Here is a 21,525-nt window from a genome sequence, read left to right as displayed (position 1 = left end):
TTGGTCCTACTTTGCAGATGGGGAAACTGAGGCCTCTCAGGGGAGAACCTGTAGCAATGGGAGGCCTAACCAAGGTCCCCAGGCCCCCCGTTTGGAGCCCTTCTCACTGCAGCAGCCTGCCATTGCATCAGACCCAGATGCCACTGAATGTCCCTTCCCCAGAGCACCAGGGTCCCCTCCCCAGCAGGGCTCCTTGTTTGCAGATCTGAGGCACCTCTGCATTGATTGTTATGGACTTATTAAAATGATCCTCTGCTGGAGCGGAAAAGCTCCAGAAAAATTAGTCACCTTGCTGACACTGCCTGGCTCAGGGCCAAATGAACATTTGTCATCCAGAGTTTGGGACATGGCCTCCTTGGGCTAGGGAGGAAAGCGCCATTGAAGGGTAAGCACCACTCCCTGGGGGGCCTACTATGTGCCAGACATCAGGCCAGGTGCTTTCACACACCTCAGCTCCTTTAGTCTTCACGATGGTCCTGCGCTGTACTATTCCCATTTAACAGATGAAAAAAATGAGGCACAAAGAAGTTAAAAGTCTTGCCCATGTCTTACTGCCAGTACCCAAGATTTGACTGAAAAGCTAACATCTTCCCATTTCACTGCCTGGTCTCCCCTAGTGTGTGCCAGGGGCTGCCTGGGACAGTAAGACATGGGTAGGGCCTGTCTCAGACTCAGTGGCCCTCCCCATCGCCACATCTCTTCTGCTGACCAAGGCTGTGCCTAGTTTATGTGTGACACCGGGGGGCGGGGGGAGGGTTGGAATCGCAGGTGCCAGGGAGGCTTGTTTTAAAGAAGTAGTGGGCAATACTTGTAGTCCAGAATCCCAAGGATGGGGAGTGACCCCCACGGTGCATCCCTCCACCTCTGGGCGAGACCCCCACATCCTGAGCTGAGGGGCTTTCAGAGCCCTCCAGAGGTGCAGGCTTCAGTCTTCCTTTTGCAAACTCTTCTGGGTTTCTTAGGAGGAGAGATTGGCTCTCAGTTTCCTCTTAGGGGGGATGAAGCTGGCAAACTGAGGCAGGGGTTGGGGTGTGGCGCAGGCAGTTTTCCTCCAGAGAGCCTGTTTTTCCTTCCACTCTCCAGACAGCTGCCCCTTGGCACACAGGCAGCCCTGGGCTGCTCGAGGCACTGGTCAGACCGAGCTGGGTCAGGACATCCGCTGGAGTCCGCCCTAGGGTCCCCTCTGGTCTGTGTCCCTCTAATCTGACCTGGTGGAAGGAGAGAAGGCTGTCTCCGTGTGAGGGCGCGCACAGGCACACATTGCCGCCTGGGCTGGGTTTAGAAGACAGCCTCGGCAGCCAAAGAGAACTGCAGGTGAGGGACAACCTTAGAGTGCAGCTGCCATGTCCAGCAGAGGGGCCCTGAGTTAGCCCTGCTCCAGCGCAGGCAGCAAGGGAAATGAGGCAGTAGCCGCCAAGGGCGCCCCCTGGTTACAGGTGGGTGTTCTACTGTGCAAGCACACAGACACACCCAACACGTATGTGTGGTCACAAACACTCACACTCCCCCCTGCACACACTCTGTCTCTCCTCTGCCCAGATGTACACCTCCCTTCCCTGCCTGTCCCTTTCCTCCTGGGTCGGCATCTTTTCTTTTAATCCTGGGTGGATGACAGGTGCCCCCAGGTAGTAGGAGGGGTGGCGCCAGCTCTGAGGACCCTCAGTATCAACTGGCTTTGAGATGTGTCTCTTTTCCTCTCCATGTTAGGAAAAGAGGTGGCTGGGGTCTCAAGGAAAGGGATGAGGAAGGACCATTCCCCCAAATAGCGAGAGAGGCCTTCAGGAAGCTGAGCCAAGGTGATTGGCCATAAAAAAGCTTGGCCACAGCACTGGAGGAGATTGGAACCAGATGTTCCTGGTGTGGGGGAGGGGTGGGCATTGGGCTGCGAGTGGGCAGAGCAGGAGAAGCTGGCTGGTCAGCAGGAGACTGGGTTGGGGGCCTCGTGGCTCTCTGGGGAAAACATCTGGCTGTCCTGTCCCCAGCTCCCCAAGTCAGGCACTACTATTTTTACAAAGTGGAGCAGCAAATCTTTTCATGGATTCTAGAATCAGCCGTGTGTAGGGACAGTCAAGCACGGGTGTGACTTGGGAGGTGCCCAGAAAGGCTACCAGCTAGCCAGCAACATGTCCCCTGCTGCCCCAAAGCCCCGCCCGGCTGTGGGTTAAGCATTGCCCTCTCTGGCAGTAGTTCTGCACTGAGCTCCTAGCGCCCGACTGGAAACTAGTGTGCCCAGAACTTTCCTTTTAGCACAGGAAGGAGTAGTCCGGGAATTGGGAAATTGTCTGGCAGAGGAAAGAAAGAGAAGGCCCACGTAAGGAGAGCCTCCTATTTGCCACACAGCCACAGGCTTTCTTCCAAGGGTGTCTCATGCCTTCCTAGCAGCCCTGTGAGGTGTTAGCATCCCATGTGTCTAGATGAAGAAACCGAGGCTCAGATGGTTAAATGACTCACTCAGGGGCACATAGCCACCAAACGGTAGAGCTCATCTTCAAAACCGGCTCTGTTTGCATTCAAGTTTGTGACCTTTTCATGACTGAGAAGCATGTGGGGTTAGGGGGAGAGGGAGGGAAAAGGAGGAAAAAGGAGTAAGGGGGCAATCTGATTTTCCCTCTTTCACAATTGAGCCAACCGTTGACCCTGGAAGCCCCCACCTCTGGGGAGGGCCCCAGCAGCTTCCAGAACCTGGCCCCCACCCGCTGGCAGCTTGGAGACTACACACTGCGTTTTCTCAACTGAGGAAAGGTGACAGGCTTGGGGACAGAGGCCCAGGAGGGGACAGCTGGGGGACACATGACAGGGCAAAGCATGGCAGAGCCAGTCTCCTGACTCCAGGAGTCTAGTGCTGTTGACCTGTCCTCTCAGGACTGGAGAGGTGCTCGCAGGAGGAGGCCAAGGCTCTGGGGTACGTGTTTGTCTCAGCTTGGTTACCGGGGTTGGGAGCACAGTCTAGGGCAGGTCCATCCTACCTTCCACTGCCGGCCGTGCACTCAGGACCCAGGGGGGTTGTCTCAGGGGCTTGGAGACAGTTGGAGGAACAAGGGCAGCTCCCTCCGACGTGGAGTCACCTGAGCTGATGGGCAGCTGCACTGGAGTTGATCTAGTCTCGAACCCTGAAGCAGCTAGCAGGTGATCATGGGCTGGGCCCTGAGTACATATTAATTGATTAAGTTCTGGAATATGTCTCCATGGCCTGTAGCCAGCCCCTGAGCAGCCTCCACCATCTGGAGGCCCCGTCTGAAGATGGGCCCAGGGAAGACTGGGAGGCCCACTGGCATGGGTTCCTAAATCATTGAAGGGGTCTCAGCCTATGGTGGTGATGGAGTCTTGGGACGGGTACCAAGGGTGGCTGCCTTGGGCTGTGGTCTTGCTGTTCGCAGAGGTCCTGCTCAGGGAAGAGGATTGAGAATTCTCTGTGGGCCAGAGTGCCGCAGTCTGGACAGGGTTATGATACCGGTTCCTTCCAATACGTGGCTTGTGAACTGGAGTGTGGGCCTCTAAGCTTCCAAGGAATCTGGAGGGCTGGTGAAGAGAGCTGCGACCACTGACTACAAATTCTGCCATGGAGGAGTTGATGCCAAGTTGGTTGGCAAAATGTCTGGGTGAGATGCCCAGGCGGCTCTAATGGTTTGGGGCCTTTACATTCTGCTCGTGGCCCTGCAGGCTGTCCTGAGCACCCCGTTCAGAGGAGGTGGAGGCAGGAGGGGGCTGTGACATCACAACCTGTGACCTCACTGGAGCCATCAGCAGTAACCCCTCCTGGTAGTGCCTGCTCCCTCACAGGGCTTCAAGGCCTCACCTGCCTGAGGTCAGGACTGGAAGAAAGGGCTGCAGCCTGACCGTGGGAGCAGGTTGGCTTCCTAGAAGGAGCGAGTCCTGCATGCACACAGCACACTAGCAAAATGTGTCTGGTTGCCATGACTACTTTCTGCTTAAATAGCCAATATGGGGTGCACCATGCCATACTGCTCCCTGGGGCGGGTCCCCCCACATAGTGTAGACATCATCAGCACATCTGCCCTTGCAATAGCAGGAGCTTGGGGCCCATAAAAGACCTACAGTCCCACTGAAGGCTCTCAGGGAGCCCCAGGGTGCGGAGCCAGGCTGCTGGGCTCTCTCTGGAACCTGGGAGTGGCAGCCTAGGCATAAGAACCGGAGTCCTGTCTTGGCTTTATTTCCCTGTGAGATGAATGTAGAGAAAGGGGGGAGAGAGGCTCCTTTGAAGGGAAGGAGCAGGGATGTGGTTTCCATCCTCCTGGTCTCTGAGAGACAGGTCTGTGCCCTGCTCCTGGCTCAAGAGAGAGGAGGCCAGACAGGCCTTGGCCCTGGGTTGCCCTGGGAGGGGCCAGAGCTGGAGCGTTTGCTCAGCGCCTGCCACCTCCGGCTTGTGTCCCTGAGGAGAGAAGGACAAGCGGGGCCGGCACTCGGTGCCTGGCCTCTTTAGGAAGGCTGGCACTGCAGCTACAGAATCTGTTTCGGTTGATGCCAGTTTCCTGGCTCTTGGTGGAGTCGCCTGGCCAGACGCCCTTGCAGCTAGCCCCCTGCCCCTTCCCACGGCATAGAGACAGAAGACCCAGACACTGGCCACTGGATGGACAGACACATGCCTATCCCCTTTTACATACCTCCTCTCTCCCCACCAAACAGACTCTTTACAGAACGTTCCAGCCCTCCTGTTGTGTGGGAGGGCTATGAGCAATGTATGTATGTGGTGCGTCTGCAGGCTGAAGTGTGTGAGGTGTCTCTGTTTGTGTGTGCCTGAGTGTGAAATCACACCCTCAGGGGTCCCGGAATTGAGGGAAGGAAGGGCGGCCAAGGAGGCCAGGTGTCCTGGCTGTGGGCTGGCCCAACACAGCAAGCCTGCACATCTGGAGTGAGACACCCCCTCCCCACCACATCCCAGACAGCATCTGGCACAGGATACCGGCTGTAACACTTTCCGTTTATTGGCTGGGGTGCCCTGGGGTGGCTGACCAGCCACTGGGCCTGAGAGAAGCCCTGTCTTGTTTCCCCACCCCTTTCCTTGCACCTCCCCACCGCGGCTCCTGTGGGACATGTAGGGAAACTCATGCCCCAGGAAACAGGGGGAGGTGAGGGCTTAAAATAAAACCAAATCGAGGTTGGAGAAGGGTGGGAAACATCCGTTACAATGAAGATATGCCTCCAGCTATACACAATGCAGCTCAGAGAGATGGGCAGGGAAGGTGGGTGGGTCTTGCTGACAGACCCTCTCCCTACCAGCCAGGCCCCAGAGAGGAATGGCCACTTCAAGTGTCTCAGGGAAAGTTCTGGCTCCCTGGCCCTGGCCCCTCGCTCTGGTGGGGAAGTGGCTCACAGAGTCCAATTCCCCCGCCTCCTGAGCACAGCCTCACCTGGACCATTGGCCCTGCAGGTCCTGGTACCTGGGGGATGGGGACGGGGTGCCTGCCTTCTGCCCACCTCCCACTGTCCGGTCCAGGTGACCGAGGGCAGCGGGCCTCCCATCCCGACCCCTGTGTGAGGGCAGTGGTCACTTCCTGCTGTGCAGCGTGTCCTGGAACTTGGTGCTGGTGTACCGCAGGTGGAAGCCTTTTTTTGTGATGGTGTCATCTGAGTGGAATTTCACCAGGACAGAATCTCCCGCCGAGTACACCTCCTCGGGGGGCTGACAGAGGAAAGGGAGGGGCATGAGGCTGAGGACAGTGGCTGTGGGTGCTGTTTTCCCTCCCCAAGATCCCCTGCTCTAAGGAAGGCAGGGGCTCCAGACTTTCACCAGATTCCCCAGCCCCTTAAAGCAAGAGGAAGATTCTTGCTACCAGGAGTTGAATGGGGTAACTGGAGAAGGGGAGAAAGCAATGGGTAGAGGAGCTTAAGGTCAGAGTCACACTCCATTCTAAACCCAGTGCTGCTACTAACTAGTTAGCTGTGAGGTCTTAGCAAGGCACTGCCCATCTCTGGGCCTTACTTCCCTCCAGGGCAAACAGGAGCAAATGCCACCTGTTCTCCAAGCTGAGGAGGTGGGACAGCTGGGCCCCCAGCCCTGGACTCAGCCATTCCCCTCCCACCCTCCCCCAGTTCTGGCCATGGTCAGCTCCAGGTGATGCCCCTTCCAAGGCTCATGCAAGCCCCTCCTCCCCTCTCTGTGCAGCCCTCAGAGGAGAGCCACCGGCAGAGCATCAACACACAGACTCCCTGGCCCTCCAGGCGTAGAAAGAATCATTTCCCAGAACTTTCGGGACATTTCCAGCAACTATGCCAGGAAGCCCTGACAGGATTGGGTTCCTTCCCCAGGTCCCCTCCTGTTGGCTCCAGCCTGGTGGAAGTCTCTGGAAGAAGCCACCTGGGGACATCCGATTTGGTGTGTGACTCACTCGAATGTGTCAGAGCAAGGGAGTTACAAAGGGCAAAGTGGGGAGGAGGTGTTGGTAGCCAGGGGATTCCAGAGTGGCTGAACCAGGCAGGCAAGGGGGCTGTGTGCTCGCTTCCTGCCCTGCCTCCCCCTTCTCCAGCCTGTCCCAGTCCTGTCCAGTCCCTGCCATCCAACAAAGGCTGCTGCCCTGCAACTAAGGGCAGATTCGGTGGCCAACGTGGGTCCAGCAGCTGCCGCAGCTCTGGGGAAGTTTAACCTTTCCTGGGGCACCCAGGCTGCCCTGGAGCATGGCCATGAGAGGCAAAGGACCAGGGAGGCGATGGGAGGGTGGGGATGTCTGAGTGTGCATGAGTGTGAGTGCATGTGCAAAAGAGTGTGTGTGTGTGTAATGGGGGGAAGACAGTGTTCTCTGAAGGAGGAAAGGATTAAAAAAAAAACAAAAGAAGAAAACAGAAGCCACAAGCTCTGACTAGGAGGAAAATAAATCCACCTTTGTGGTTTTCCTGTGGCCTTAGTTAAAATCTCATCAAGCAAATTTTTGCTAACTGTCTCTGAAAGTGCCATTTTATGGACCAAGAAAAATGCTCAGCATCTGCTTGGACAGCAGCACCAACAGCTTTGGGACCAGCTGGCCTCTCACCAAGAAGAGAAACTGGCGGTGGAAGAGATGAGGGTATTTTTACGGCTCAGCCAGAATGACGGGTTGCTGCAGCTCAGCTCAGGCCCCCGGTCCCTGGCTCTTGCCCCAACCTCCACCCCCACTCCAGGCCCTGGTGAGCTGCCTTGGGACTGAGGCAAGGGAACGATGGGGCAGGGGTAGCGCTATGCTCCTCCCCAGATGCCAGCTCCCCTGGAGGCCCAACCAAACTGGTGCTGAGCAGGCTTGGGTCAGGGCAGGGCCTGTCCCAGAAGTTATAGGGACCTCCGTGTCGGCCAAAAAGGACCAAGTCTCCTGGGTGGGGACAGCCCAGGACAGGGAGGGCCTCTGTGAGCAGCCACCTGCCACGCCAGGTCTCCCAGCTCCTGCAAGGGGCCAAGCACGTGCTGTCGTGCCCTTGCCAGCAGGGTGCCTCAAAGGCACTGCTGCCCTGGAGCCGGCCCTGCTGGGGCGCGGGGGGTGGGGGCGTGGGGGCCTCACCCCTGAGCCGCAGTAGCGCCCCAGTCTGGGGGCTGTGCTGTCGTAGCCGTCGAAGAGCTCCATGTAGTCATAGCCGCAGTCTGTTTCCTCCTCCACCTCGAAGGTCTGGAACACCAGCTCCACACCATAGCCCTCCTCGGCCACGATGACCCACTCACAGTCCACCCCCCCGGGGTAGTTGTTGTCACCAAACTGGGCGTGGGAGTAAAGATCCTTGGTCTTCACCTCCGCCTGCACCTGGCCTCCACACTCTGCGGGGGGACAACAGGATCGGCCACCACTCCCCAAGCACAGCCGCCGGCCGGGCACCGCGCCCCCCACGCAAAACCCTCCTGACCAGATGGAGGCCCTGGGAGAGGGCCACACGGCTGGTGCTGGGGGGTTTGGCCCAGAACAAGTGCTCTGCTGCTCTGTCTCTGGGTCGATGCCCACAGGGCGAGAGACGCACCGGGCAGAAGCCGGCTCAGGCGAGGCGCCAAGGAGGGCCCGCTTGTCAAAAGAGGACGCTGCTAATTTGCCCCAGCTGATGGCTGTCATGAAAGAATGTGGGCCCTGCATTGCCACAGCATCCATTCTTAAGAGAGAAGACATACATCTGGATTTTATGTGAAAACCCCTGATTTTTAAATGTTGGCTCACATTTTTAAAAAACACAGTATGGGCCAAACATAGCAGGTCTGAGGGCCAGACGGAGTTCCGGGCCTCTAGTTTGTGCCCTTGTGTTGGGAGGGGCAAATGAGAGCACGTAGGGCAGGGCCACCAGCATCTACTCTCCTCCCGACACCCCCTGGCCTCTAGAACACCTGGTGTCACATCTCCCTGGAGTGAGTGGGGAGTGGGTGGGCCAGGGCCTGGGTGAGGGACTGAGTTGAAAGAGAGGAGGGGAGGCTGTGAACCTGTCAGTTCTGGGGACTCCCCAACAGGTGTCTCAAGACCCACAAGGAGCTGGTGCAGCCCCCAGCTGACCCCCTTGGTCTGGCAATCAAGGTCTCCCGGGACCAGGCTCCAGACTTTCTCTGCAGCTGCACACTTCCCACTTCACTGCTGTCCTAACACACCTACTGCTCCAGCCAAACTAAATGACGTGTGGTCACCTGTACATACACCCAGAGCTGCCCTGGGGTTGTGGCTGTGCTTGGGCTCCTCCCCTGCTGGAATGACCCTACCAACTCACACCCAGAACCAGGCCCTCATCATGCTCAGTCTCCTGCTGTAACTCTGTGCACGTCCTATCTCACTGGGGGACTGCGAGTCCCGGGGCAGGGAAGGGCGTGTGCCCCACTCACTGCCATGTGCCCCTCAGAGTCCTCTTGCCCAGCACCAGGGCTCAGTAAGTGGTCGTTGAATAAACGAACAAATGAAGGCAGAGGAAACCCCTCAAAGGCTGAGCTGTTGGTCTGCTTCGCTCATTCTGTGACCCACACTCAGAACACTGCCTCACACGCGGTGCATGTTAATCAACACTGTAGAATGAAGGAACGAGTGCATTTTGGGAGTTGGAATGTGGGTGGGCTGCTGCACAGTTATGTGTCCTACCATTGGGGACTCCGGAGTGTCCCCTCCCTGTCCTGGGTTCCCCACCCCATTGTCTTTCATCACAGTCCCTAATCAGGGCTTCCCTCCCCCACCCTTCAGTGCTCTCTGCTCCCTGGGCCTGGCCCTCAGAACACACTGTCCCTCCACCCACGCCACGGGCTCCATCTGAGCCTTCACAAGTCCTTTGTAAATGCCCCTCCCTGAGCCCAGGGCCTGCTTGTGAGACCAGGATCAGCAGATGCCTCCAGGACAAATGAAAGCATGGGGGCACCAACCGCCTGGCACCTGGCCTGAGGCAGGTCTCACCTGTGGAGTGTGACGCCTGGAAGCCCTTCCGCTGGACGGAGTTGTCGGAGTAGAAGCGCAGGAACATGCGGCTGCCCGTGGCCAGGATGGGCTCCGGCTTCTTGCTCCCACAGAAGCGGCCCAGGATATCAGCCTTGGCGTCACGTCCGTCATACACTTCCAGGTGGTCGTAGGCACACTCAGGCTGGGACTCGATGTCCATCTCCGTGAAGGTCTGGAGGGCATGCGGGAGGAGAGCAAATTAGGAACGTGGCTGGGGGGCAGGCAGGGTTGGAGGCAGGGTGCCAACTGGGAGTGGCACTGCTGGCGGACGGCAGTGAGGGAGGACCCGAGAGTGGGGCAATGGCCGGCGCCTTGCCACTGCACACTGGGAAAGGGCCTCTGTCCAGACCAGACTTGGGATTCTCAAAGGGATGGCAGCCCCAGGGCTCAGCCAGGCCACCAGCCTGCTGCCTGCATGGCTCTGGGCAGTGCCTCTGAGGGACACAGGGCTGCAAAGCTGACAGGAAGCAGGTGATGGCCAGATGGCATGGAGGAGCAGGGGCGCCTGGGCAGCCTGCAGAATGGGCATCTTACCAGCTTGACCCGGTGTCCAGGGGTGCTGGAGATGGCCCAGGTACACTCCTTCTTGCCGGGATATTTGTCAGGCCAGTTGGGGCTGGTGATGGTACCGCTGGTGGATGTTACCTTGTGGTCACAGCCGGCTATGGGGAGGCGAGTGAGGGGAGGGGATCAGCAGGGACCCCAGTGCTCCAGTGCCCCCTGTGAAGAAAGGAAGCAAGCCCTCCCTCCCGTCCTCCCCGTTTCTTCTTTCTCTTGCCCCCCACTTAAAAATGGACTGAAGGCATACATTACTTCTTTTCAATTCAGTTACCCACCCTGGGGGAATCTTGCTGCTTGGTTCCAAGCTAAACCCCACCTGGAAGCATCCATGGAAGTGGCCCTCCCAGGCGCCCCGTGTAGACCCCTGGCCACACCACCTCTGCCCTCCGTGATGCTGTCAGCCCCTGCCCCCTCGCCACGCCTCCATGTTCACAGAGGACTTTGGCACCTGACTCCGTTCTCTCCACCCGACTCCTGCTACCATCCTAGGTGACGTCAAAAAACACACTGGCCTCTAGGCCCCTGACCTTCTCAGCTCTGTGGTCCTCATCTCCCCCCTCTCAAGGCACACTCGCTCATGACCTACCCTAGGCTTCCCCATCGCCCACCGTTTCTCCATCTACACCCTCTCTGTGGCCCCTCCCGTTCTTCCAGGATGCTCCAGCCCTTGCTTTCCCTTCAATGCTTCTCCAACTTTAGAGAGGCCTCCACGGCCTCCATCCTTCGGTCTCTCCCAATATGTCCTCCTTGGTTAACTTAACCTGCATCCCCCTCCAGCTGGACTACGTGGCTGATCACCCCGACTGCCATCAACACTCAGGGCTTCTACTGCACCACCTTGGAAAACCCCACCCATGGTTCCCAACTGCCGCTGGGCCCCAAACCACTTGATTGCTAGGATTTGGCCAGCCCTGGCTCCGTCTCTCACCTCCTCAGCAACAGTTCCAAGCCTTCAGGCCTCTCCTCAGTTCCCAGTCCCTCCCTCCCAGCAGACCACCTCACTTCCTGCCTACCTGAGGAAATCAGGGCCTCAAATATGAACCACCTCAACTTCCTGACCCTTACTTGCAAATCGCCTTCCCTGCCTCCCCCTTCCCTCCTTTCCTGTCTCAGAGAAGGTGTCCCTCCTCTCTGGCAGGAATGGATTTTCCTTCTGTGATCTAGAGCTCATTGCCGCCCGCCACCTGGGGACCCTTGTACCACAAATTGCCACCCTCACTCTCTGACAGCCCTGCAAGTCCATGAGCCTTCCCAAGCTTTGCCCATCCTCAAACAGCTCTCCCATGGCCCTACGTCCCCTCCAGCTGCCGCCCACCCTCTCTCCTTTTCTTCTCTGCTAACCTTCAAGATAAACCTGCTACTACCACATTCTCACTACTTATGGCTCCTTGATCCACTGCAATCTGCCTTCTGCCTCTGAAGTGTGCCCTCACAAACTCAAGTTTAAAAGCCAATGCTCATTATTCATTCTCATCCAATCTGACAGGTCCCTCCAGAAGTGGGCAGCCAGTGCACTGCAGGACTGGGAGGAGAAGGGGATGGGTGGGGTGCAGGCTGCCCTGCTGTGCCTATAGGCAGAGACTCACAGGACAGATGCGCAGTCACGAGGACCCAGAGAGGGGCAGCGCCTGTGCAGGCGCCGGGTGGCCCCAGGAGGGCAGGTCAAGCTCTTGGCCCTCCACATTTGACCTCTTTCCATTACCAACCTGCCCTTCCCCACGTGCGTGCTCACTGCCTCCCCATCTCTACACTGGGCGCCCACACCCTCTAATTTCTTCTCCCACATGCACTTCTCCCCCTACCTAGACTGCAGCCTCCTTGGGAGCAGAGGGACTCCGCTCGTGAATCTCCTACAGGGCTTGGCCCAGAGTGGCCTCCTCTGCAGGGGTTCAGGAAATACTGATTCATAATTAGCCTCGCACTTGAATAAGGAAGCATGAGGGCTTCTAAAGTTAATTGGAGCTGGGTACAGGCCATTTTCCCAATGAGTTCAAACCCCCCGGGCCATCCTGTTGCTGTGGATGCTGAGGGTTCCCTAGCAAAACCCTTTTTGCTGCAGAGAGAACAGAGATGGGATGCAGTTAGTCAGCATCAGAGTAAGGTACCCTCTGGCAAAAAGATGCAGGGGAGCCTGAGCAGTGGGGTTGGAAGCCCTTGAGTGTCCACTGGGTGACTGTCGAGGGCTTCAATTCTGCTTATTCCGGAAAGCAGGTCATCTGTTCACAGCTTGGCTGTCTACCTGGTCATGGCGAGAAGAGGCATGTGTACTGTGCTAAGCGCTCAGAGCAAGGCCTATAAACCTCAGTCCCTGCAAAGTAGGGCCATTGTCATCATCTCATAAGTGAGAAGACTGAAGCTCAGAGAGGTGAAGCGACTCACCCAACGTTACACAGACACTCAGTGGCAGAGGCGTGTCTGCGTTCTGTGCTAGGATAGTGTGTCCCCAGAGGCAGGGGCCACAGTGGATTGAACGACTTGGAGCAGGACAGTGTTGTAGGGTGTCAGCAATGACACGAGAGCTGTTCTCCAATATCTGCAGGGTTCCAGTGTCAGGGAGGCAGCGGCCCTGTTCTGAGTCTCCCTGGGTGTCAGAAGTGTGACCAATAAAGGTGACACACAGGATCATGCCTGCTATGAGCCAGGTACTGCTTGGAGCACTTCAGAGTGCCCCACGCCCCATGAGCTGGGTGCTGTCCCCATCTACACATTACACCGGAGCAAACTGAGGCGCAGGGAGAGGAAGTGTTTGCTCGAGGGCGCACAACTAACAAGCGGCAGGGCTGGGCCGGCAGCCTGGTTTCAGTGCCCGTGCTCTTAACTGCTGTCCCATCCTGCCTCTGCCAGAAGGAGCTCTCACAGAGAGGAAGACTTGGGCACGGATTTTAAGAAGCACTAACCACCAGAACAGCCTAAAAATGGAGTCTGGGGGCAGCTGTGGGCTTCTCCTCTCCTGACACGGGCTAGGAGAGCCCACAAGTGCGTGCGGCTTGGCTACTGCTGGTGCGGGGGAGTGATATATACCCAGTGGGAGGCAAAACAGCGTGGCCTCAGAGGTCACTCAGCGCCTTGAGCCTGAACTGAGGCGATGGAGACGCACAGCCTCCGTCCCCGAGCCCCTGGCCCCTGTCTGCGGCGGCGGCGTGAGGCTGGGTCTATGGCCCGGGGCCTGAGGCCGTGGGCTCTGGGCAGCGCTCACCTTCCTTGCAGTCGTGTTTGTTGTCATGGAGGACAAAGCCGCTGCGACACTGGCACTCGTAGCTGCCGAAGGTGTTGACGCAGTCCTGCTGACAGCCGCCATTGTCCTTAGAGCACTCGTCCTTGTCTGCAGGGGGAGCAAACAAGGGCAGAACCGGGTCTGTGCAGGGCTGAGGTGGGGTGGTCACTCCAGGGAGGCCAGGCTGGGCTTCCTCCCCCCGGGGGGCTGGGTGGGGAGGGGAGGCCAAGGCGACGGTGGGGGTCCGGGGCACTGCATCAAGCGGAGCCGGCTGAAGGGCCCAGCTGTGGGGAGAGAAAGTAGAAGTGGATGGAGGGTGGGCTGGGGTCCAGAGCTGACCAGCATGGGAAACCTCTACCATTACCTGCTTACTGGACAGACGGACAAGTGGAAAAACAGACACACGGACAAGCAGACTGCAAGAGAAAGGAGCAGGACGCAGGGGTCCCTCTTTTACTTCACAACAGGAAATGTCACAGACACCATCAAAATGGGAGAGGGTCGGGGGCGGGGATGGTCCCCTATCCACGTGGGGGACGAGGGAAGAGGAGAGCACCAGTTCTGTCCGGCCAGGAAGCAGGCCGGAATGGCAGAGTGGAGGTGGGGGGTGGGTGGGCACGAAGCCCCCATCCCATTCCGTCCAAGGTGAGGTTCCTGAGTAACAAAGGGTCCGGGAGGCCTGGCAGGCCTCACTGGGGGGTCCGGTTTCTTTTCTGCACTCGGAATTTGAGCTGATGGGGGCGTCCCCGAGGGGGCTGCAGAGCCGGCCTCTTTTCTGAAATGAGAGAGAGAGAAGAAGAAAAGGGTCCAAGGGGTGGGGTGGAGGGCAGGGACCAGGGACGGGGAGCAGGTGAAAACCAGACCCAGGGCCTCAAGGCAGATCCACAGGGCGGGGCAGAAGGCAGCGGGACATGCATGCAGGACGGCCATGTCCAGTGCAGCCAGGCCATGGAGGGGTAGCAGGTGGGAGGAGGCACAGCGACAGGGGACGGATGGGGAGAAAGCTTGTGGCGGGCAGAAGGCCTGGAGGGGTGCACGGAGGCCGGTGCACTGAGGAGGGAGAGAAACAGTCTTCATGGAAAGGATGGGCCTTGGGGAGAGCTCTGCTCTCGTCATTCTGGCTACTGCAGCCATAGTGTATTAGACACAGACACACACTCACACCAACACACCCACAGACACAGCATCCCCTCGTGGATGTACTGTGGTCCCAACACGGCAGCACAGACACTGACCCCCAGATACACACATACACGAGCATAGGATACACACCACCCCCTCACACACAAATACACAGGCAGAAACACAGATACACACACACGCATCATCAGCCAACTGTGTACACAAGAGATACACACTACTTGCTTACTCCCACATGTGCGTGAGGAAGCAAGCACAAGTACAAACACACAAGCACAGCTGCACTAGCAGGCACTCAGGGACTCACACACGGGGACAGACAAAGGCACACATGAACACAGAGACCACAGCTTGTCAGCAGACCCGTGGACGCAAGCATGCCCATGCATGCAGTGCTCATGTTCTGGTGGACGCGCACAGGCACTCTCCCGTGAACAAACATGTGCACTGACACACAGAGAGACACAGTCACAGGCATGTGTATGTCACACCTACATATCCTCCAGTCTGTCCATGGTCACTCTGGGGCCATGTGCCTGGCACAGAGGCAGGCATGCAGGGAGGGTGTGTGGACCAAACAGACACCCAGAATCCCAGAGAGGAGCTGCGAGGTAGAGGGACACCTGCTGGCTTCCAAATGGTCAGATAGGGTGTGTGACAGGGGGCCCTGTTTCTGTTCTCCATCAGGAGAGGGACCCGAGGGCTGGAGTACTGGGTCCCAGAAGGCCTTGCTTCTCCAATCCATTCTCCAGCGAGCCAGACCCCTTGGAGCCCACAGGAACCCCGAGCCAAGAGGAGGAGTCCCCAAGGCCCTCCCAGGGCTCCTTCTCAGTTAGAGCATCCCAGGGGACCCTGACTGAGGGGCCCGGGGAAGCTGCCTTTGCACTAGCCCTGCAGGAAAGTGGAGGTGAAGGCCACCCTACAACCCATCCTGGGGTTCCCCAAGGAACTCGCTGGTGACCATGCTGCGACGTTCAGGCATCCCAGCTCACAGACTTAGCAAAAATTTCCCTAAAATGTTTGGACCCCCATGCCTTCCTTGTATCTGCACCCTAAATACCTAGTACAGTGCCTGGCACATAGTAGGGCAAAAGAAAGACTTGCCCAGTGAACGAATGAGGGAGGAAGTGAATGGCTGGATGAAGGCATGGGAGGAACGCGAGGCCTGCGGAATGCCTGCTTTCGCGTCCCGGCTCCGGCTCCGGCGCGGGGAGGGGTGGGAGTGGGCAGCCTCACCTGGGAGCCAGGGGCGCAGGGGCAGGAGGGGCAGGAGCAGGGGGTAGATACGGGCCCCAACAAGGAGATGGCACTCACCCTCCAGTGCCAAATGCCCCAGAAGGTGGCTGGGGTCAGACTGAAGGTCTTCATGCTCTTTCTTCTCTTTCTTGGCTTAGGGTCTCCTCGTTGGGTGTCCCAAAAGTCCAAAGAGCCCCCTCCAGGGGGCCAGAGTCAGCTGCCCCACGCCCTGAGGGCTGAACCTTGATGCCCACCGGTGAGCGTCCTCTGCAGGTTTCTCGTGCGATGGGGCAATGTATGTGTGTGTGTGTGTGCAGGTGTGCACATGTATGTATGCATCTCTGTGCAGGGCTGGGGCTGGGGTAGGCACAGTGTCATGCCAGGGCAGGGCAGTAACTGTGGGTGGAGAGCCCCGGGCTCTAAGCCTGACAGATGTGGTGTCGGTTCCCCCCCCCCAAGACTGGAGCAACAGAAGGGTAGGAAGAGACGAGAGTAAGCAGGTAATGGTCCTCCAGGGGCCAAGCCCACCCCTGAGTAGGGGCTGCATCCCCTCAGCCCTGTGGCAAGCACCTCATGGGAGCTCCAGGCGGCACAGGGAAGGGGACTCGCGCGGCAAGGGGAGGGTCTCAGCAAGCAGCTGGCAGGGGCTGGGGCACTTTAAGCAGAGCAGGGTGGCCGGCAGTGCCAAGCAGGGAACCAGTGCACAGGGGCAGTGCATGGCATCCAGGTGGGGCAGGCAGGGGTGCAGGGCGGCCACAGAGGGCTCGAGGATGCAGGACCCTGGGCAAAGGAGGGGAGAAGGAAGGCAGCGGGACTCGGCTGTGGGCTTCCTGCCGCCCCATGCCCAGCCCACCAGGCTGCTGGGGTGACCATCCCTGGGCCACTCCCCCACAAAACCATCTCCTCCAGCCAGCCCACTCTCCCCCACACTCGATTCCATAGAGCTCCTGCCCTGTGTTGCCTGTGTCCTGGGTCCTGCTGCCTGTGGGAAACCAGCAGCTGCCTCCCAGCCCAGCCCAGGGCCAAGAACTGAGGGATTACTAAAGCAGTGGGGAGGTCCAGCTCAGAGAGGATGGGCAAAGGACTGCTGACTACCATTTCAGCCACCTGAAGATGGGGCCATCAAAGGGACTCGACCTTACACAGGGCAGCTCTCAACAGACATGTGCTGGTTGGACGTGCACAGAAGCTTTGGTGCTGGAGGGGGCTCCTCATCTTTTCTGAAGGGGCTGGCATGAACTCGTCTGGCATTTGCAGGGTCTGATCAGAGATCGGCCGCTGCCAGAAAATTTGCCCCACAAAGTCCCATGCAAACACCTTGCTCTTCTGCGCACCCCGTGTTCTCCAGCCCCACTGAACTAACTCCCTGTTCCAGGGCCTGCCCTCGCTCAGGCCTTGGTTCGCTCAGCTCCTGATGCCTGGAACGCCCTCTCCCTTCATTTCTGCATGCCTATGTCCTGCCTGGTCTCAGGCCAGCTCCCACGTAGCCCTGAGGGTTCAGGAATTTTAGGGTTCAGAAGCGCAGGCTGGTCTGGTGGTGGAAAGCTAGTGGGGAGAGCAGGTGACAGACCCTGCTGGCTGGCACCAGAGGGACTGAGGAGTGCAGGGTGCAGCGGCAGGGAGGAGGGGAGGCTGGGCTTGGAGCTTCTGAGGTTACCTGAGAAGAAGTGAGCCTTGAAGCCCTTTTTGGAGACTGTGTTGTCTGACTTGAACTCCACGCGCATGTTGTTGTACTGGGAGGTGATGACCTCGGGCTTCTCAGAGCCACAGAACTTGCCGTGCAGCTTGGAGTCGGCCGTGAGCCCACTGCGCACCTCCACGAAGTCGTACTTGCACACCTGCCAGGCAGCGCAGCTCCAGGCCCACCTCCTCCAGGAAGCCTCTCCTGAACGCCCCCCACCCTCCAGGCTCCCTGTTGGTGAGCCCTTTTGCCCTCAGTTACCCACTTTACCAAATCTAACAATTCAAAAAGGTGCCACTCTGCCCTCATCCCCACACAAGCCCCAAGCCTGCCTCACTCCACAGGCTTCCCAGCCCGACTTCCTTCATTCCCACAGGCTGGGCTCTCCCTGGCCTTCAAGGCCCTCCTCCCTGAGCCTCCCCTGCTTCCTGGAGTTGGAGCAGTCTCTCCTCTTTACAATCTGTGAGTGTTTCTTTCAGAGGGCAGGAAGCCAGCACAGAGCCATGCTCCAGCCCTCAGGCTGTGCTGCGTGCTCTCAGCCCCAGGCAGGCACTCACGTCGTTGCCCTCGGTCTCGAAGAAGTCAAACTGCAGGGAGATGCGGTACTGGGTGGGGGCCACCAGCTGCCAGATGCAGTTCTTGTTGGGGGGGTACTCCTTGGGCCAGCCTGGGCTGGTGATGGAGCCGTTGAGCTTGGTGAGGAATCCACCGCAGGCAGCTGGGGGGACAAAGGAAGTGGCGTCATCTGCCAGGAGGCCCCACTCTGGGCAAGGGCAGGAGACTAGGCTGGGTGCGCTGAGGAGGAGATGGGGATTTATGGGTTCCCTGCAGCCCCGGGGCTGAGGCTGGCCTCTCAGGGATGGAAGGAAAGGAGGCATCTTCAGAGCGCGAGGAGCTGAGTTGTATGTGCGGCCACTTCTATGACCTCTGCTAGAAAACGGGCCAGGGCATCTGCTGAGAGGGAGTGGGGAGGGAGGCGCTCAAGGACGGCAGGCCAGTGGGCAGTGAGGCCTGGGAGGCACAGAGAGGGAGCTGCTCAGAGGTGAGCAGAGAGAAGCAGTGCAGCAAGATGAGGCTGAGCTGGAGGCAGCTGACCAGGGAGAGCATCTCCAGCATCTCCAGAACAGGCACAGGGAGAGGCCGAGAACAACAGACTCTGAAATGTCCATCATGACCTCTGGTGGGTGATGATGATCAGCAGGTCAAGATCAGCATTTAAACAGCATAAGAATAAGAAGGAACAAAAAACCAGAGTGCACACACCTGATAACAGTGTGTTCTGGGGGACTGAAACATAAAACATGCCCCTTATCCTCCACGGGGGACAGTGCATGGGAATCCTAGTTCTCCAGGAGGGTCTGTCCAAGGGCATCAAGATCTCGCGGGAGGGCCTGGGCAGGGGAGCAAAAGCCCCCAGGGGATGCTCACCCTCGCAGCGGCGCTTGTCGGGGGCCAGCTCGTAGCCAGGGTCGCAGCTGCACTTGTAGCTGCCCAGCGTGTTGAGGCAGCGCTGCTCACAGCCGCCGCGGTTGGGCCGAGAGCACTCATCCACCTCTGCCAGTGGGAGGGACGGGGTCAGGGACTCCCAGGCCACGGCCTGAGTCCCTTCCTGCCCTCTGCTTGAGAGTCAAGTCCAGGGTCCCTCAGGCTTCCTGTGACCACCCCATGCCCATTCCAGGGAGAAGTCAGCTGGGAGCCTCACTTGTCCACTCAGCTCTGGGGCCGTGGGCCTTCCTGCCTCCCCCAGCCCTCCATGGCTGCTCAGAACCCCACCAGCTCCCCAGGGGGTCATACTTGTGAGAGCCCCCAAGGGATAGGAGTGACCTAAAGTAGGGGACAGAGCCACCCTTCTGACCACACTGGCTGGGCTGGTGGCCACCACCATTTACTGGTGACTCACGCATGCCATCCCCCAGCTAAGCACCACTCTCTCACTTCTCCTTCCACCCTCGCATGAGACGTGTGATGGAGGTGCTGCTGCCATCCCACTTACAGACGAGGAAACACGGGCCAGGCAGGACACCCTGCCCAGGTCACCCCACCACAGATGCCCAGGCTGCCTGGCTTCCTGCCGGGCCTGCGGCACACCCTGCCTCCGCACCTCATCAGCATTTCTTCCGTACAAACTTTTGGACTTTCCGACAACTCCTGAACTGTTATTTCAAATCCATAGTTGAGCACCTATCATGTGTCAGCTACTTTTATATAAATGTGTCGTTTACTCAATAAAGGATGCAGGTTTTCAATGGAGTTGACTTTTTCTTCCCAGTTAGGCCATAAATTCAAGGGCAGGGCACCAGGGCCTAGGCTTCCCTCGTAGACTCTCTGTGTTGAATGAGTGAATGAAGAAGGAATGGAACCATCGCAGCGCTCTGCGCAATAGCCAAGATGTGGAAGCAGCCTAAATGTCCACGAATGGATGAGGATAAAGGACATGCGGTGTCTACCCATAATGGAATACTATTCAGCCTTCAAGAAGAAGGAAACTCTGCCATATGTGACAACATGGATGAATCTTAAGGACACTATGTTAAGTAAAATAAGCCAGTCACGGAAAGATAAATTCTACATGATTCTATTTACGTGAGATATCTAAAATGGTCAAATTCGCAGAAATAGTGAACAGTAGTTGCCAGGGGCTGGGGGAGGGGAAATGGGGAGCTAGTCTCCGGGTGTCAAGTTTCAATCAAGCAAGATGAATAAGCTCTAGAGACCTGCGGTGCAGCACTGTGCCTACGGTCAGCAGCACTGGGTTACACACTTAAAAATGTGCTCAGAGGCTACATCTCACGCTAAGTGTTCTTAACACAACGAGATAAAATTAAAAAAATTAAAAGAAGGCATAAAGGAGATAGACTGGCCAAGGGTGTGGGTGGGGTGGGGGAACAGGGAAGGAGGCACCTTTGAAAAAGTTGACGGCGAAGCCAGCTTTGTTAATGGATCCGTCAGAGACGAACTTGAGCCAGAGGCGGCTGGACGTGCTCTTGATGTCGTCTGGCCTCTCGTAGCCACAGTAGCGCCCGATGAGGGGACTGCCCTCACTGTGCCCGTCGCGCACCTCCAGGTAGTCGTAGGCACAGCTGTCATGGCGCTCGATCTGAGGGCCGGGGCTCCGTCAGCGGGAGGAGATCTGGCTGCGGGGATCCAGCGCCCGAAAGCCCACAGAGGCGGGCCTTCCTGGGGCAAGCGGGCATTAAAGCCTCGGGTCCCAGGGTCTCTGACCTACCTCAAAGGACTGGAAGGTGAGGCCCACATGGAAGCCCTCGGACACCTGAATCCGCCAGACGCAGACTTTGCTGGGCCGGTAATCGTCCGGGTAATTGGGCGACTGGATGTGGCCGTTGTCCTTTTTCACATCTCCCCCGCAGATGGCTTTGGGGACACAGGGTGGGGTGGGAAAAAGGGGAAGTTGGTCAGAATGCTCTGCCTGCTGGAGAACCCCTCTGCCCTGTCCTTCAGCCCCTCCCACATCCCTCCAGCTTCCCAGTGCCCCCACCTCCGCCCTGGCCAAACCCACCAGATCTTTGCTTCCTCCCTGTGGGCCCTCAACCTCGCCCCCGGGGTGCCCAGAGGTAGTGGTTCCAGGGTGCACAGGGATGTCGTATCTGACTCCTCCCCCATCCTCAGTACCTTCATAGACTGCAAAGAAGCCCTTCCCGACCCAGTTGCTGCTGCTGCGGAATTCAACCCAGAGGCGGCTGTCAGTGGAGACGACAGGCTCGGGGAGTTTGGCCCCACAGAAGCGGCCTGCGCAGATGATGTGGACAGAGGGGCCGTGAGGCCTGGAGTGAACCCCTCTCCCCTTCTTGTACCAGGGTTGTACCTCCAGGAAGCCCGCCCCCGTCTCTGGGGGACTTGGGGGTTCTGGCCCTGGTCTGCGACTGGCACACACTCCTAGGACCACACGCCTTCCAGTCGGCCTGGTCCAAACTCCAGCTTGGCCTCAAAGAGCCAGAGAGCACTTCTAGAGCATTTCATGCCCTTGAGGGACAGGACATAAGTCTGTTTCTGGGACAAAAGGTGACTCCTCACAATAACTAACTGTACGTGTGTTTTATTTACTTTTTAAAAAGAGCCTATTACTAACATTACTTATCTTTTCTTATTTGATCTCCATGCAAACAAGTAATAACCAAGAACAAACAGCTTTCTTTGTATATTACAAAATGTTTTCATTTGACCAACGGCAGAGAATGCCTCAGAACCCTAAATAAATCCCAGAATCTGGGGACTCGGTCAGAAAAAGCCTCCTTTGAAATAAAACCCGCCAGGAATCCACACAAGTAGATGAGGGTAGCCATCTGTGGAATCCTGCGTAGTCAAGA

The 21,525-nt window shown here is 57.9% G+C and overlaps 1 protein-coding gene across 4 annotated transcripts in view; it reads right to left on the bottom strand.

Annotated features, from left to right (window-relative positions):
* Positions 1-4,920: 4,920 nt before the first annotated feature.
* The window catches only part of BMP1 (bone morphogenetic protein 1), a 39,761-nt gene continuing 23,156 nt past the window's right edge, over positions 4,921-21,525 (bottom strand). For 3 of the 4 annotated variants that reach the window (XM_005607660.4, XM_005607663.4, XM_005607662.4), the window contains 11 exons: positions 20,831-20,947; positions 20,427-20,572; positions 20,102-20,297; positions 18,629-18,754; positions 17,758-17,918; positions 17,177-17,357; positions 13,126-13,251; positions 9,903-10,030; positions 9,327-9,540; positions 7,485-7,735; positions 4,921-5,641 (listed from right to left, as the gene is read on the bottom strand). In XM_005607660.4, coding sequence (XP_005607717.3) covers positions 5,507-5,641; positions 7,485-7,735; positions 9,327-9,540; positions 9,903-10,030; positions 13,126-13,251; positions 17,177-17,357; positions 17,758-17,918; positions 18,629-18,754; positions 20,102-20,297; positions 20,427-20,572; positions 20,831-20,947 — 1,781 coding nt within the window. In that variant the 3' untranslated portion in view covers positions 4,921-5,506. Of the gene's footprint in view, positions 5,642-7,484; positions 7,736-9,326; positions 9,541-9,902; positions 10,031-13,125; positions 13,919-17,176; positions 17,358-17,757; positions 17,919-18,628; positions 18,755-20,101; positions 20,298-20,426; positions 20,573-20,830; positions 20,948-21,525 lie in introns of all 4 variants that reach the window. The other variant, XR_011436645.1, reaches the window with a different exon arrangement.

Source organism: Equus caballus, chromosome 2 (genome assembly GCF_041296265.1).
Source record: "Equus caballus isolate H_3958 breed thoroughbred chromosome 2, TB-T2T, whole genome shotgun sequence".
Classification (NCBI taxonomy): domain Eukaryota; kingdom Metazoa; phylum Chordata; class Mammalia; order Perissodactyla; family Equidae; genus Equus; species Equus caballus.
This window is presented reverse-complemented; position numbering and strand designations above follow the sequence as displayed.